The sequence below is a fragment of the Brassica rapa genome, chromosome A09, assembly GCF_000309985.2.
Source record: "Brassica rapa cultivar Chiifu-401-42 chromosome A09, CAAS_Brap_v3.01, whole genome shotgun sequence".
NCBI lineage: Eukaryota > Viridiplantae > Streptophyta > Magnoliopsida > Brassicales > Brassicaceae > Brassica > Brassica rapa.
In genome coordinates this window covers 5,021,461-5,035,603 of record NC_024803.2, presented here as the reverse complement: position 1 = coordinate 5,035,603, position 14,143 = coordinate 5,021,461, and the positions used below count along the sequence as shown (strand labels likewise).

The 14,143-nt window shown below is 33.6% G+C and overlaps 2 protein-coding genes across 3 annotated transcripts; both read left to right on the top strand.

Annotated features, from left to right (window-relative positions):
- Positions 1-319: 319 nt before the first annotated feature.
- On the top strand, positions 320-2,158 carry LOC103837596 (probable pectin methylesterase CGR3). Of its 2 annotated transcripts, none has more exons than XM_009113953.3 (7): positions 320-524; positions 767-901; positions 992-1,031; positions 1,112-1,150; positions 1,228-1,602; positions 1,675-1,730; positions 1,812-2,158. In XM_009113953.3, exons 2-7 carry the CDS (start codon positions 779-781, stop codon positions 1,962-1,964), a joined length of 786 nt encoding a protein of 261 aa, XP_009112201.1. In that variant the 5' UTR covers positions 320-524; positions 767-778; the 3' UTR covers positions 1,965-2,158. The 2 variants fall into 2 exon arrangements, with proteins under 2 accessions (XP_009112201.1, XP_009112202.1); XM_009113954.3 differs by having other exon boundaries at positions 345-524; positions 770-901.
- Positions 2,159-2,407: 249 nt separating this feature from the next.
- Positions 2,408-13,320, top strand: LOC103837595 (1-aminocyclopropane-1-carboxylate synthase 5). Its single transcript, XM_009113952.3, has 3 exons — positions 2,408-6,531; positions 6,617-6,777; positions 6,878-13,320. Exons 1-3 carry the CDS (start codon positions 6,253-6,255, stop codon positions 7,848-7,850), a joined length of 1,413 nt encoding a protein of 470 aa, XP_009112200.2. The 5' UTR covers positions 2,408-6,252; the 3' UTR covers positions 7,851-13,320.
- Positions 13,321-14,143: the final 823 nt, after the last annotated feature.

The window sequence follows — 14,143 nt, the reverse complement described above, 5'->3', positions numbered from 1 at the left end:
TGTTGGTGGTGGAGATAGTCCAGTCAAAGAACCGCCCGACATCAATACGTCATCATCAGTGATCATCAAAAGGCAAAAATAGAATTCTATCTGGAACGTTGCAAAAGAATATAAGTGGGCCCAGCTTGGGGCCGGCCTTATAAGTTGACGGGCCTGGGCCTGGGCCTGCTCTGCTCTTAGTAAAAACGAAACCTTTCGGAAAACCATTATCAAAAAAATCGTATGCATGTAGTAGCACAGATAAAAAGCCCATATAGTATTTGGCAAAGGCCCAACAAAGTTGCAAGTGTCGGCAGAAACGGCAAGAAGTCTATAATTGTTAGTTAAATCCGCAGAACTAAAACGACGGCGTATTAAGAGTTAGCACTCTCTCTTCCTTTTTTTCTCTTTTATGAGGTGATGCTTGACAATAATAACACTGTGTGATATAGGAAGCTCTCCGCTAGTAAAATTATCTTTCTAGCTAAAAGGCTTTCACACACACGAACGAACGAACGAACGAACATTCTCGGATCTGATTCAAGGTATACATTTCCTTCATTGATTGGTTTTAAATTCGATTGTTTCTTCGTAACGTGAGCTCCCTTGTTCCGTGGATCTATCTCGATGGTTATTGATTCGTTTCTGTGGATGTTAGTTAGTTTGGGCGTCTCTAATAGATTATTCATGTAACATAGTTGATTAATTGCTATTATTATTATTGTTGAAATGGGGATTATAATTTTTTGTCATGGATCTGTATTTTTAAATATTGATTATTGTATAGAAGCTTTGAGTCATGTCAAGAAGGCAAGTAGGTTCGACGAGGCGTGTAGGAGATAGTGGAAGCTTCCCTTTTGTAGGAGCTTTGCATTCAAAGTCACGCTCATCTCCTCTCTTATCTATTTGCCTTGTTCTCGTGGTATGAATCCTCATCCCCTGCTTCCTTGTAAGTAAGTGATTCTTGTTTCATATGATACAAAAGTATAATCCTTTCTATTTTATAAAACAGGGAGCTTGCCTTCTCATTGGTTATGCTTTCAGTGGTCCAGGTTTTGTTTCTCTTCAAAGTTTGCTTGTGATTACTTACCACTTGAAAAGCCTCTAATTGCAGAATCATATCTATTAACAGGTATGTTTAAAAGTATCAGAGAAGTCAGCAAGGTCACAGGTACTTGTTGTCTCTCATTTGACAATACATTAACTGTCGAATGGATTTGTTGTCTAACAACTTTTTTTTTTCTACAGGTGACTATTCATGCACATCGGAAGTTCAGAGAGCCATTCCTCTTCTCAAGAATGCGTACGGAGATAGCATGCGGAAAGTCTTGCACGTGGGTCCTGAGACATGCTCTGTGGTTTCCACTCTGTTGAAGGAGGAAGAGACTGAAGCATGGGGTGTTGAGCCGTACGATGTAGAGGATGCTGACTCTCACTGCAAAAGTCTTTTGCATAAAGGCCTTGTGCGCGTTGCTGACATCAAGTTCCCTCTGCCTTACCGGTCAAAGTCTTTTTCTCTTGTCATCGTCTCGGATGCTCTGGATTATCTGTCACCCAAGTATTTGAACAAGACCGTTCCTGAACTTGCACGTGTTGCTTCAGATGGTCTCCTTCTCTTTGCAGGTAACTAAAAACACAGGCTTTCAGAAAGTATCTAAAGAGATGTGTAACCATTCTAACTTTCATCAATTATAGGTAATCCTGGTAAGCAAAAGGCTAAAGTTGCAGAGTTGTCGAAGTTTGGACGACCAGTAAGTTCCATGTTCTTCTCATGAATGAAACCACACATATGTAGTTTGGGTGAACTTGATGCAATTTGGCGGTTTTTGCAGGCTAAAATGCGTAGCTCGTCGTGGTGGAACCGTTTCTTCTCACAGACGAATCTAGAGGAAAACGAAGCAGCGAGCAAGAAGTTCGAAAAAGCAGCTTCCAAGATTTCATACACACCAGCTTGTCAAGTCTTCCACCTCAAACCATTACATTAGAACATTATTGTTATTACTGGTCTTGGAAAAGCATCAGACCAGATATGTCTCCTCTATGTTATATGCCTTATTCCCTCTATAGAAAGAAACACAAAGTTCCACAGAGTTGTAACAGTCTCAACAATTTAATAAATTAGCCTGCATTTGTTTCATTTAAGCTATGACATTATCAGAAAAATCAATTATGAATATTATTTTGTTTTTTGACAAAAAAAGAATATTATTATGTTGAGATCATTATATATATCAGTATTTGATACACTCAAATATGTAGGGGATGTGTAACTCACTGGTGCTAAGATTAGAGGCTAGATGCAGCACTACGAATCAAGAAGATGCCTGCCTGGTTTCCCCTCTCTATTTGATTTGACTAAACCAGGCCCAATATTAGAATCCATAAGTTACAAGATTATTTTATATGTATGACGTATGAACAGTGTAAGAATGACCCACGTTTTATTAGGCATTCTCATACGAACGATACACATCAGGTTGGGGTTTGTCTGCTGACTTGAGCCGAAACACAGCCTGGACATTTCAGGGCCGGTCTGAACTACACATGCTAACCTTATGATACATATTCCATTTGTATTCAATCTTTATTAGGCTACAAAAGTTGAACTATCTGTCCAAAAATATAATAATGAACAAAAATACAGCATGGGATAAAAACATGGAAAACGAGAGGGGAGGGACAAACACAGACTGGTAGAAAGACATAAACATAAGTTGACCTTACTGTTTGTTAACTTGGTATCCAATGCAGGTGGGAGTTGTATTTTATCAAAGTTTTTATCTGAATTATTATTGGCTTTGATATGATCATATATATATATATATATATATCACATTTGTATAGACTATAGACAAAACTTTTATAAAACATGTAAAAAGCAACCACTATTCATGTTCCAGAAATTTTGTTATAACTCTTACACCCTTGCTTTTAGTGAACCACATTTTATATTCCTCCCGTATATATCATTGGCTACACATACATTCAAAAGATACAACCTCAATAGACGAGAGAGATCAGCTGGAATGTAGACTCGATCACCAAACAAAGATACTAAATCATTCCAGGAAATACAAAATAGGAATGAAAAAATGCATAATACACATCAGGTTCTGAAGAGTGTTTAATGGGACCCACTTTTACAAATTTTGGAACATGAATAGTGGTTTTTAAGAAAAACAAAAATGGAAAAAACAAAGATCACGATGGTTGTCACAAAATGTTTTCGTTTGATTAAAGGATTTGGGGTGGGTAGGGTCTTATAACCTACACTTTTCACATGCATTCTTAAACCCTATTTCTACTGCATCTCCATGTGCTTCCCCTCACGTCTCTACCCCCTCTTCTATGATTTTATAAAAACATTTAGTAACAATAAAAATGTATACATCATTTGTTTTCTAATATCTTTAGCTATATATGACCAAATTTTAAAATATTTCCATATACTTACGGCTCAGACATATCCAATTTTTTTTAGAAATAGTATCGTTTGTATTTATTAAAATAGCATAGTAGGATTTGTTCAACAATAATTTATTGTACTTGTTTTGATTAAAATATGAGTTTCATTGAAAGCAATTCTTGAGAATATGCTATCTTGGTATAAAGTAATGGTACCAAACTACAGTTGCTATTTGGATCCTTTTTATATTTATCTATTTCCTTCCTTCGAATAACTCATAAGATAGGGGATATAACAACTCTACTTTTTATGATAGAAAAAAAATACAAATGTGGTGTTCTATCTTGATCCTTCAAAATACAGAATCTAAAATTGTTCTGTGGTATTAATTATGTGATTGCATTTATGAATTGATATGATATCTTTTGGTTGTTTCAGAAAAGGCAATCAAGATGATGAATGCCGAAATATATGGCTTCATCATCATCAGTATGATGATTTCACATGCTATTGAGTATTTTCAATGAGTCGTTTTGCATTTTATCATTATTAAGGGCTGTTATTTGAGGACCCATTTTGGTCGCACCAATTAAATCAATTTGAGCTTTATAAAATCTTGAAAAATAATCTGAGAAAATCACAACGTCTAATTAATTATTTTTAAAATCAAAATGGGGTCCTTAAGAAGTCTGAGTTTCAATTAATGCTTCTATACTTTTATACCAAGAGGTCTGAGTTTCAATTTCTGGAGAAAACAGAATTATGCAAATTAAAAGATAAAATACAAGGAGTACCGCCAAACATTAGTTCCATAGGGCGATTCAAATGATACAATCAGACGTGAATTCTCATACGACAGGTAGAACTGTCGGCTGTAGAATCATCTGTAATATTTCGCATAGTTGTAATATTATAATTATCCAGCGTTAAAAAAATTGGGGTGTTAAATAATATCATTTTTCTGACGTCAACTTTTGTTATTTTGGAGAAAAAGTTATACTACTAGACTATTATTACCTGCCAAATAATATTCCAGTTAAGTTGGTTGGTAGTTGGAGGTCAAACTTAAATCGGAAAACGTCGCCTAAAAATCTGGGGGCATAAGCAACAACTTATAAACCAACGGCTACCACTACTGGCTTTGATTTTGTCCACTTGATTTTGCTGATTAATATAACTCAACTGGATTGATTAAATATTAAGTAAGTATATTAATCATTAATCTATGTCCGGATAAATAGATAACTCTTTTATTATCCCATGTTTAAAAGAAATCATTCAAAATATATGATAAAAAAAGTTTCCATCTATTTTTGTTCTTCATATTTTAAATTCTATATATTCAGAATGAAAATAGTTTCAAAAAATCCACATAATAAATATTTTTTTTTACATAATAAATATTATATACATCTATATGCAGATATATTCATCATTCAAGTTAGTAGAACTTTTATTCTGTACTAGTCGTCTACTCGTCTTATTTTCCATGATTATCATCTGGAATCATCAAATTCATTGATTATCAAAGTATGAGAATATAACTGGCTCAACATGTACATAAAGCTCCAGGATTTTACTCCAACTGGGAATCATATTTATGATAAAACGTCATCATTTTTTTTTGACAACATAAAACGTCATGATTTATTCTGTACCTCTATTGAAATTGAGATCGATGTACATTATAATTTATTACATATATCGATTATTGTTAGTCTCTTGCCGATATTACAAAACTGAAACCACATGGTAAGTAAAAACTTAAATTTGCATGAAAATGTTCCCATTGAATGAATATGTTGTCGTAAATGAGTGGAGAAAGAGACGAAAAAAAACTTAATGGCGGACCAACACATGGGACTACTAGAGTTTAGGGAGCATATACCACCTTTCGTATAAATAAAAGTATAAATGTATACATACGTATACAAGATCAATTTAGTGAGCCAATACAATTTCTTAAGTGATTTGATGTCGGTATGACATTACATTGGATCCCCACTTGTCTCTCTTCGTTTTTTTTTGTTCTTGAATTTCATTTTGCTTGTTTTCCAGTTTTACGTTTACCATTCTAATCTTATTTTATTAAATATTATATAAGTCAAAGTTACAGGTTCTGATAAGATAATTTTGTATAATGTCACAGCTTTCGTATAAATAATGATTTCTAATTGCCATGTTTAGTCTCTAAAGGGGATATGGTCATAACAAGGGACGGTCCGGCGGTGACGGAAACGCGTAAAGGCTAATCATTTAACGACACTAAAATACCATTATTTAATGAGTAAGTCCACAACGATATTTTTCCTTTCTTATCCCGATTAATTTATAAAATTGTTATTTAATATACTCAAATCCTAGGAAACGAACAAATAAGCTCAAAATTTGGTCAATTTGTATGTATACAGAATTGGAAGCTTTTGAAAGCATACAATACTAGATTAAACTTTTTCTTTCAAAAAAAAATACTAAGATTTATTGATGTATGTGTGAATGCAATAATAAATGGAAGTTCAATGATGGATAACACAACACATAGTATAAAGCGCTATTTGCAATGTATTCAATAATTATTCTCATCAAATAATAGCTGACTGATTATTAGAGACGTATTAAAATACAATTAAAAAAAGTTGCTTCACATGTCTTAACGAACATTTACTAAAACTACGTAAAAAGTCTCACAGTTTCTGATTCTGTTGTCATCTATATATATCTCTTAACATACCCATTGCTTCTCAAAACATATCTCACTCTTAACCATCTTAAACCCTAAGTTCGAAATCTCTTCTTTTTTCTCTCTACACTCTCTTCTGACATTATTTCTCTCTTCGACCAAAATCTTGTGACCTAAAATCAGAAAAATGAAACAGCTTTCGACAAAAGTTACAAGCAATGGTCATGGACAAGACTCATCCTACTTCTTGGGATGGGAAGAGTACGAGAAGAATCCTTACGATGAGATGAAGAACCCTAATGGGATGATCCAGATGGGTCTTGCTGAAAACCAGCTATGTTTTGATCTCATCGAGTCATGGCTAGCTAAGAACCAGGACGCAGCTAGTCTCAAGAGGAACGGTCAGTCCATTTTCAGAGAGCTTGCTCTCTTTCAAGACTATTACGGCATGCCTGAATTCAAAAAAGTAAGCATAAAATTATTAACCTAATACTTGTACCACAAGTAACGAATCATTTTCTCAGTTCTCATGAACATATTCGTTTTTATAGGCCATGGCTGAGTTCATGGAAGAGATAAGAGGAAACAGAGTCACTTTCGATCCGAAAAAGATTGTGTTAGCCGCTGGTTCGACCTCTGCGAACGAGACTCTCATGTTCTGTCTCGCTGAGCCTGGTGATGCTTTCCTTTTGCCTACTCCTTACTATCCTGGGTAAGTTACAGTTATAACCCTAATCTCACTTTACTTGGATTCCAAGCATACTCATTTAAAACTCTCTGCTTACGTTTTGGCTTTTTAATAAATATGATAGATTTGATAGAGATCTTAAATGGAGAACCGGAGCTGAGATTGTACCAATCCACTGCTCAAGCTCCAATGGCTTTCAGATCACTGAATCAGCTCTACAACAAGCTTACCAACAAGCCCTTAAACTTGATCTCAAAGTCAAAGGAGTTCTTGTCACAAACCCATCTAACCCACTTGGCACTGCGTTGACCAGACGTGAACTTAATCTTCTCGTTGACTTCATCACTTCCAAGAACATTCATCTCATCAGCGACGAGATCTACTCAGGCACTATGTTCGGGTTTGAACAGTTCATAAGCGTAATGGATGTCTTGCAAGACAAGAAACTCGAAAACACCGAGGTTTCTAAAAGAGTCCACATCGTCTATAGCCTTTCCAAAGATCTAGGGCTTCCTGGCTTCCGCGTGGGAGCGATCTACTCCAACGACGAGATGATCGTCTCCGCAGCGACAAAAATGTCGAGTTTCGGTCTTGTCTCTTCTCAGACTCAGTACCTTCTCTCTGCATTGCTCTCGGACAAGAAGTTCACAAGCCAATACCTCGAGGAGAACCAGAAACGGCTCAGGTCCAGACAGAAACGCCTAGTGTCTGGTCTTGAGTCCTCGGGGATTACTTCCCTGAGAAGCAACGCGGGTTTGTTCTGTTGGGTCGACATGAGACACCTCTTGGACACGAACACGTTCGAAGCAGAGCTCGACCTATGGAAAAAGATTGTTTACAACGTGAAACTAAACATCTCTCCCGGTTCGTCTTGCCACTGCACTGAACCGGGTTGGTTTAGGGTTTGTTTCGCTAATATGAGCGAGGAGACACTCGATTTGGCCTTGAAGAGGCTCAAAACGTTCGTGGAGTCTACAGACTGTGGACGGATGATATCAAGAAAAAGCCATGAGAGGCTCAAGAGCTTGAGGAAGAAGACAGTCTCTAACTGGGTTTTCCGGGTTTCATGGTCAGACCGTGTACCTGATGAGCGATGAAACTATTCATCTCCCTGAGTATGAGACTACAAATTAAACGAAAATAACTTCAAGGTTTTTTCTTCTTCTTTATTTCCTTCATTTTTTTTTAATATTTTGGAAGTATTTTTATTTCCAAGGTATCTATAATATCATTATATATGTGTAATATTCATAAATGTCTGGGTGAGTTTTAATGCATTTTTTCGGGTGTAACCTTGTTGCTCTAAGTGTTGTTTTTTTTTTTTTGAAACTTTACTATAAGTGTTGTTATACGTGTCTAAAATGCACTCAGTCCGAATGTGGACTTGCAGTGGCTATATATTTATTATTTCCCGTTGTAATTTTAATAAAATGTTTGCGTGTATTGTGTAATTCACTCTACTTAATAGATATTATATTTGAATTTGTAAATATGTGTTTCTCCATCGTGAAGAGAAAAATGTGTTTCCTTAATTTGGGTTAATTTCTGAATCGGTTGACATGCAATCACCTTTGGCTATAAGTCTTATGATAATCGTTAACGTTAGTTAAGGACGTTAGTAGACATATATCAAGGAGGCATATAATTTACAACGTTAGTTAACTGATTAATACAGCTTAATATTGCAATGGAGGGAATTGGTAAACTGAGGAAGCAAATTAGGAAAGTCAAAGGAGACGTCTTTTATGTGAATCGAGGAAGAGAGCATGATCTCTTTGTTCAAAATGTTCCATGAAGCCAAATTGATAAATGAATTAAACAAATTGACAAATAAATCTTCAATGATATAGCTATATATCAAAAAGATAGATGAACAATCGATTTTTACTGCATTTAAAACATATATTTGGATCGTTTTACAACTGTATAAAATGACGACTCTTACTAAAGCGATGCTAACAAATACCATGGTCCAGTGATTACAAATTTACAATGATTAGAGATTTGAACATTACAACACAGTTCCAATCATAGCTACTGAAATCAATAATTTCGCAAACTAAAAAAAGGCTCCAATCATTTAAGAGAAAAAGCATTATAACCATTTTATTTATTTTCTGTAAATTATTTCGGAGGGATAAAGTAGGATAAAGTGTCACATAATAGCCTAATCATTATATAAGATACCGGTCAAAGGTTATATGATGCTAAAAGCCTATTATAGATAGAAATAGAATATATACATATCAAACAACTAATTTTTTCTTTTTTTTTGAAAATGCCATGAGCCTTGTTGGTACTACGAACACTAGGAACTATATAAAATACAACTTTGCTAACCGAAACTTATTTAACTTGAGCATAATATGCGGCCACACAGGCCATAACGGCAAATGATCCTTACATGTGATGAGCATTAATCTGGTGGTTGAGTCCCCAAAGACCTGTCTGAAATAATTAATAATTCGATTAAAAATTGTACTAATTTAAAGATATGTATGTATTTTGAGAAATAAGAGATTGAGAATTTGGTTGGATTTGATAATCCGTGATTGAGTATTGTACTTGAAAGTCTTAATTGCATATGACCGACCATAACTATACAAACTGAGATTTGTGTAGTCGTTGTACCAGAAAATTTTCGTCGTTTATCATGGTCGTTAGTATTACTTCCAAATATATTAAACGACAAATGGAATGATACTTATGATATTATAAGAAAAAAAATTCGGTACGTCAACTTAGTTATATACTAATCATATAGAATTTGTTTGATGGTATATATCCTTATGATATTAAATTTTGTGATTTATTTAAGTTGTGTGAATGTCAGTTCCAAGCTTAGTGTAAACCTAATGGAATTCCAAGTTACATTGCTAAGTACGTATAAAAGCCATATGTCATGTAACTTAATTAGTAATTATGGAATTTAATTAGTAAAGAATCATAGTCAATATGTATTTTTATACAGAGTGAGTTTCTATGTATCAACGTATTGTAAAGTATGTTTAAAAAATGTACTGTAAAGTAGAAGAGAATAAAACTATATTGAAACCTCATTAACAAAAAAAAAGAAGAAGAAGTAGAAGACTATATAACATGTCAAGTTTGAACCAAGCTTTGAGTCACGTGGGCTTCACGAGTAAGCCATATCACATGCCATAAGACATAAACATATAACATCTTCTCCATATACATATACAATGATCAGATTCATATACATAACAAACATGAATTGTGAAATTTGGTTTATCTCCATCACTGACTCCAACCAATAGGACAAATCACTTGGATAATTACATAAACTAAACGCATGGCCCGTTTGATGTCCTTCATATATGCATGAGGGGCCATCTACGCATGGCTTTGTTACTTACATGACACACCCTGTGCATCAGTACACAGTTTTTTAGAGGACAAACATGACGCCTAGTATAAAATACCGGAATCAAAATGCTAATATGGCATGAGGGCCACGTTAGCTTTTTCTCGTACTTGATGCATAGCTTATGAGTCGGGAAGTCACTTAACCTTTTCTTATAGACGGGCATATTTCCACTTTTTATTATATTTAATTACCGTAGAACTTTAATCAATGTTGTGCTTTGTGTATACATCCACTTAATATGTGTGCAATTACGAAGATTCATCGCACATCTGTTACTTAGAAAACAAGAATCAAATCACTCAGAGATTTGTTTCTTTGGCTTAGATGCACCGGCGTGAATTATAATATAGAGTCGTCGGATTAATGCTCATGGAGTCTATCAATGTTCATCCTCTTCTTCCCACCTTTTTAAACATTGTTTATACTCTCAAATTAATCTCTTTGTTTAATTGACTTTTTTGTTGATTTTTTCTCCAAAGAAGAAATTTAGTGGCTCTTCCTCCCTTCAAACCTAAGTAATTTAGTGACATATGATGCTTAATCCTCAAATTTAAACCCACCACTTGAGTATTTGCTTTGACTTCTGCTCTTCTGGTCAAGTAACTAATGGGCTTTTATGAGCCTTAACGAAACATATTGATCATATCTAATAATGTACCTTATGTTTTTCATTTATACGGGCTTTCATGGGCTTTACTAGCGTTTTAAAACGAAAAAAAAAAAGAGTTTGATTCGAAGGTCATTTGCGGGATGTTTTGATCTGGATTTTACTTAAAGTAGCTGAAATTTAAAGTAGTGGAAAGTAATATAAATAAATAATAGTAAATATATTATGAAAATAATTAGTGGAAAATATTTTATCAGTTTATTTAAAGTAGCTGAAATTTCCCCGTATCCCTTTCCTCCATAAGTAGATAACAAGAAATAGCCAAATCTCGTCTGCGTGATGGAAACAATATATTAATTAATTAAAAGTTAAAAGTACGTAGAAAACAATCAGAGGAGGCGACATCACTCCCATTAGCCATAACCATTTCCACAAAAAACGTTACACTATTTTATGTAAATAAAAACAAAATTCCTAACTTTTATATGGACAGAAAACAGAAACACAAAGTTGAAAAGATGATTATTATTATAAAAAGGCAAAAAAATTAGTGAGTGTCAGCATCAGCTGCATTATATAAATTTATAAATTGTCAAGTACGTTGGTTCCTTTTTGACAATGGTCCAACTTTAGTGGCTAAACAAAGAAAATAAAATTATAAAAATATACAACAGGTCGTCGTGGGGCGAATTGTCGCAAGGCTAATCAAGGTTTCATATGGTGTTGTTTTACTTATCGTCTAGAGGTTTGACAGAATGTACCATTAATCAATTAATTAAATTAATCATAAGTGAGTCCGTATATTCATGCATCTATGGTGTCTCTAGTTCTTTTTTTTTTGAACAGCAGTGTCTCTAGTTCTTATAACGTTTTGCTCCTTGAACTATTCTCAAAGATAATTATTCCATTTTCCTTCTTTTCGTGTATTGCTTTATCTAGACCCAAGAAGTGTATAAATATATTATTAATGTTTATATGATTATATCCAAATATAATTATTTATTTATATGCATAGTTTCAATAAAATCCATCGGTTCAGTTATTCTTTAAAAAAGAAGAAGAGAATAGTTGGAGTATTTAGTTAAATGTATATTATCAAAAGAGAATAACACTAAAAATGTTATATGGCTAAGCTAAGTATAGCATACATTTAGACCAAAAAAAGTATAGCATACAGGTACATGGCCATGACACGTCTCGCCATCCACTAATGCAAGTGCTTACATACATAATCTTCATCACTATCTCTAGAGTTCCTGCCTAGGGTACGATTATTTAATTTAATTACTTTTTCGTAGTTGTGTATCATAATTTGGGAATTAATTTATGTATTAATTAGAGGCGGATAATTCCATATGATTTGTCGTTTTTCTGTTTGTAGAGAATGTTTGGAACATACCAAATGACTTGTCTTTCAGAGACTAGCTAGTTTTTCAACTATTCTTTGGGAGCATATATACTTATGTTGTCCTTAAGTGTATGTATGTACAAAACTGAAATCAACAAAAAATTCCACTCTCTTAATTATTAAATATTGACGTATAGTTTATCAGTCAAGCACGGCGCAATAAACCATAAAAATGTCATTTTCTATAGCTAGAGGTTTTAAGTGTAGCTGCCTGTTAGATATTGTTAGGTTAACTGGTCGTCATATCATTAGTTTCACTAAAAAAATGACTTTTTTTTAGGTTTGAATGGGCAAAGATATGTGCAAAACTCAAACAGAGAGAGGTAATTTTGAGTGACATCATTTGATTCTGTGATCTTTGAGACCAAACTGTCTAGAGATGGTTTCAAAGCTGTGCGTACACTTTCGTTGAATTGGTAAGAGTGGGAATTCTTAGGGTGAAATTTTTAGTGGAATATAAGAAATTGTCTCTTAACTTTTAACCAAAAAAAAATGAACCAATTCTTAAATAAGATATTTAAGATCCGGTTCTTAGTTTTTTTAGTTAAAAATTAATAGACGGTTTCTTGTATTCCGCTAAAAATCTCACCCTAAAAACTTCCCATTAATCATGCTCGAAAATAACTCTTCTTCATTTTGCTAAGTATTTGTTTATTTATCTATTTATTTATTCAGTCATTTATTAACAGTCTATAAAAGTAAAAGAAGAACCAATTCATACATATGTACTTTTAATTATAGTTTAACACATTAACGTTTTTTTTAAGCAAAGATATTAATGGTTGCAGGTACATTTTACATTACAAAACGGGGAGATCTGAGTAGCACAAGTCGCATTACACTAGGGGAAAGGATATTTTATATTAATTTATTAGACAATTAAAATACTAACTATGAAAGCAAAATAATTAAATAAATGACAGCTAACACATATAGTTGTGCATACACACACTTATGTATTCGAGTGTTTGTCGGAGTATCTCTGATCAGACAAAGCCATATAGATTCAACCATGTATGGTACGCTACCAACTATTTGTATAAATACGCACGCATTTATATGTGCACTACCACAAAAAGTTACACAAATAACTGAATAACATAGGTTACTTAATTTCTGACCAGATCATAGCATGAGGTAGCTGTAATTAGCCAAATGATAAAACATGCACCTAGTGGTGAATTTCTGAGGAATGAGTTATACAATATAGATTTTCTTTATTTCTTTTATGTAAATTTTTATGATTCGTAGCCCCTTCACGATATTTTAAATTTATCTTAGTAGTATTATTGAAAGCATCCAACGTCATTCGTGACTTAACTTATATACAAATAAAAAAGTGGTTGGTTATACATGACCTTATTTGGTAAAATTTGACTGTCCAAAATGTATTCACTGTTATAAATGACATGTATTAAAATTTATGCATATACGTATACGTTATATATATACAGGCTCTTGTGGAGTTGAATAGAAAACATGGCAGAAAATCATCCTTGGATTCTCCATCACCATAGGCACCTAACATTACACTGTTTAGTATATAAAAGAACTATATAAATAGCACTGAAGTACATTAAAAAGTACATTAAAAAAAAAATGTACATATGAACTTTAATTTTATTAAGATATTGAAGAACTATGTAGTCCTATAATGTGTAATTGGTGATCGATGATGGTGCGTCTAAAAGACAGTCCTCTTTTAGGCTCTCAGGTTCATAGCTGTTTCCTTCTTTTATGTGTCAGAGGTAGTGTTATTTGCAAAGATTATAAAATATCTAAGCACAATTAGGGGAAAAGAAGAAGCTAAAAGGTAGAATCTCTTTCAAAATTATAAGATCATTAACCATAAAGAAAAACTCAAATATCAATATAAAATGTTCGTGAGTAAAGCTAAGTTGAAACTAAAATAAACAAATCTCTGCATGAACATTAATCTTAGTCCATGTAATTAATCGGGCGACCCCTAATGATACATATTTATACA